Source organism: Equus quagga, unplaced genomic scaffold, assembly GCF_021613505.1.
Source record: "Equus quagga isolate Etosha38 unplaced genomic scaffold, UCLA_HA_Equagga_1.0 162525_RagTag, whole genome shotgun sequence".
NCBI classification, from domain to species: Eukaryota; Metazoa; Chordata; class Mammalia; order Perissodactyla; family Equidae; genus Equus; species Equus quagga.
In genome coordinates, this window is record NW_025797173.1 from 1 (window position 1) to 3,569 (window position 3,569).

General features: G+C 53.1%; 1 protein-coding gene across 1 annotated transcript; it reads right to left on the reverse strand.

Moving 5' to 3' along the window:
* Window positions 1–7: 7 nt before the first annotated feature.
* LOC124233224 (obscurin-like) lies at window positions 8–3,563 on the reverse strand (the record flags this gene model as incomplete). The annotated part of the gene is made up of 2 exons (XM_046650393.1): window positions 3,453–3,563; window positions 8–271 (listed from the first exon to the last, which is right to left on the reverse strand). Coding segments are annotated over exons 1-2 (334 nt in total), but the record flags the coding sequence as incomplete, so codon positions are not given.
* Between the last annotated feature and the right edge of the window lie 6 nt (window positions 3,564–3,569).

The following is a 3,569-nucleotide window of genomic DNA, read 5'->3' on the forward strand; positions in this document are numbered from 1 at the left end:
TCTTTACCCCTGACGGTCAGCGTGGCCGAGGTCCTCTCCTGCCCGCATATGCACGAGTAGTCCCCGGTGTCTGCCACAGCCAGGCCATGGATTTCCAGCTCACACACGGCCCCATCTTGCTTCAGGATGACTCTGTCCCCCGCTTTCAGGGTCTCAGGCCCCTTCCTCCACTCCACGGGGGCCACCTTGCTCAGCTCACAGCGCAGAATGGCCGTGGACCCCTCTGTGGCCTCTTTAGTCTTCAGATCTTGGATGAACTTAGCGGGCAGGGCTGCGGAGGGTCAGATGGACAGAAGCCATCAGCTCTTCTGGGGGACTGGGGCTACCATGTGAACACAAGGTAGAAACAAAAGCAGGCAGGGTGGACGCGTGGGAGGAGGCAAGACAGTGTGTGCATGACAGTAAGGTCCTCCTGTGTCCTGCCTGCAAAGGTGCAGGGTGGCGGGGCACTGGCTCCATCCAGCTTCTTGTCTTCTTAAAGGGCATCCTGTCCCACCCGTGACCTTTCATATGGGCCAAGTGCTGACCTCTCCTGCACCCCAAGCTCCCAGCCGGGCTCCCCTAGCTCACCACCCTCTCATGCAACAATGCAATGGACACCTTTCCCAGGAAGACCCCCTGGGACACACCTTCTGGTCATGACATCCACAGCCCCCTTGTCACCCTTACTACGTGCTGCCCATCTCAAGCAGCGCGTCCGTCCAGCACCACCTGCACCTGGACACATCTGGGCTTAATGCATGCCATCCCCACCCATGCCAGGCTCCACCACCTCCAAATCACACGTTCCTGTCCTGATTCCACTGCACCCCCACTTCCTGGCTCTGCTCCCTCAGACCCCAGTGGACTCCAGTCGTGGCCTCCTAACCTCCTCTGGTCTGCTGACCTGCCAGCCTCTTCTTCATCCCGACTCCAGGCAGAGTGTGAGCTTCACAAGTTACAGCTGAACAGGGCCCACACTGGTTACACCCTGTCATGGGCTGAACCACATTCCCTTAAAATTTCCCTGTTGGGGTCCTAACCTCCAGGACCTCAAAATGGGGCTGTATTTGGAGATGGGGTCTTTACAGAAGTGATTAAGGCAAAATGAGGTCACTGGAGTGGGCCCTGATCCCACATGACTGGTGTCCCTATGAGAAGAGGAGATCATGACACCTGCAGGGGGACAACCATGTGAGGACACAGGGGGAAGACGGAGGGCTGTCCACATGCCAAGGAGAGGCCTCAGGAGGAACCAGCCCTGCTGATACCCAGATCTTGGACTTCCAGCCTCCAGACTGGGAAGAAATAAATTTTTGATGTTTAAGCCACAGTTACGTTGTTAAGCCATTCAGATTTTGGTCCGAGGAGTTGGGGTGCTGCTGTGACAAATACCTAAAATCACGGGGGTGGCATTGAAAGTGGGTAATGGGTAGAAGCTGGAAGAGTTTTGAGGGGCGTGTTAGACAAATCAAGGTTGCCTTGAAGAGATTATCTGTAGAAATGTGGACATTAAAGGTGCTTCTGGTGAGGGCTCAGATGGGAATGAGGAACCTGTTATTGGAAACTGAAAGAAAGGTGATCCTTTTATAAAAGTCCTCAGTGAAGTACTTGCTGAGTTGTGCCTAGGGTTTTGTGGAAGTTAGAACTTGTGAGTGAATGTGGACATTTAGCCAAGGAGACATCTAGGCAAAGTGCTGAGGGAGCAGCCTGCCTTCTCCTTGCTGCTTATAGTACAACAAGAGAGGAGAGAGAGAAGTTGAAGGAGGAATTGCTAAGCAAAAAGAAACCAGAAATTGAAAATTGAGAAAATTTTTAGTCTATCCAAATAGCAAAAAGTGAGAAACCACGTTCCATAGAGAACACCAAGGGTGCGGCTGGAATATCATTTGTATAACAGATGATGAACGTGAGCCCTGGATCCAACCAGCCCTCTCAGCAGAAGCCGGGGATAGAGATGGGATGATCCAGGAAGGATGCGTGGAGGGCCCTCTTGCCTCATGGCTTGGACTCCTGTGGACTTCATGGGAGACCAACAAGGCTTTTGAGAATTTTATACCAGCAGAAATGCTGCCAACCATGCCTGAATAGGACAGAGAAGGGATGAAACAATGGAAGCTGTCAGAGTCCTGGGATTTCTCCAAGATGGGCCAACAGAGCTATCTGGCTGTGAACACACGTTATCCTTCAAGGATGGGGAAAAATGACTCCAAAGGCAATTCCAAGGTTGGCAGAGCTGCCATTGCATCCATAGGCTCAGAGGGCCACGCCACCTCTCCCCAGGGCCAAGGGGGCAAGGCCACCACTCAGGTGGGGCCCGAGGACAGAGCATCGAGCCGAAGGATCCTTCTCCAGGATTAAAGTCGAACAGAATTTGTCCACCCGTGCTGGGCTTCCATGGCACCAGAGGCCTCTTTCTTCTCTCGTATTTATTCATTTGGAATGGAAATCTCTCTCCTACACCTGTCCCACTCTGGTGCTTTGGAAGTGCATAACTTGTCTGCTTTCGCAGGTTCACGGCTGGAGAGGAATTCCGCCTCAGGACGAATTGCACCTCGACTCTCACCACGATTTAGACGATATTTAGATCGCGCTTTGGACTTAGAGTTGGCACTGGAATGGGTTAGGACATTTGGGCTTTGGGGATGGGATGAATGTGCGCTGCACGTGAGGACACGCATTCTGGGGGGGCAAGAGGGCAGAGACTTACAGACTGAAATTCGTATGTTGAAGTCCTAACCCCCAGGATCTCAGAATGTAAACTTGTTTGGAAATAAGGTCTTTACAGAGATAATTAAGGAAAATAAGGTTATCAGGACTGGTGTCCTTATAAGAAGAGGCGATAAGAGGAGATGAGGACACAGGGAGAAGACATCCGTGTACACACCAAGGAGAGAGGCTTCAGGAGGAAGCAGCCCAGCAGACACTTTGATCTCGGACTTTCAGCCTCCAGAACTGGGAGACTATAAATGGCTGTTAAGTCACTGTCTGGTATTTGTTACACATCCCCAGCTGAGGGCGTTTCTGCAAAACCTCAAGGGTGGGTCGAATGCTGCCACCAGACACAGAGGGCCTGGCCTGTCTGGCTACTTCTTTCCTGAACCCCTCAATGCTCCACCTCAGTCCTCCTGGGAATGTCTGTCAAATGACAGGCAAGCCCCCAATTCCATGCCTGGGGCCCACAGCCTACACATCTCTGCAGGCTCGGCCACATGCAGGCCAGTGGCCCCAGGCAGCTCTCATGGACCCTGATGCCTGTCTGCTGGTGCCTCCCTGCAGGTCCCTGCACCACCTCCCCTCGGGGTCTGTATCCCCAGGGCCTAGACAGGGTCAACTAGTATATTCTCACTGTGTGTTTGTGGGATGGATCAGAGAGATGGTGAGTGTGCCCTGAGAAACAGTAACACCAAGAGACAAGAGGAGAACACAGAACGAATAGCACAGTCATTCAGGTGCCCAAAGATGGTCGTTACCCCTGACAATGAGTGTGGCCGAGGTCCTCTCCTGCCCGCACACGCATGAGTACTCCCCAGCATCCACCATGGCCAGGCCATGGATCTCCAGCTCACACACGGCCCCGTCCTGCCTCA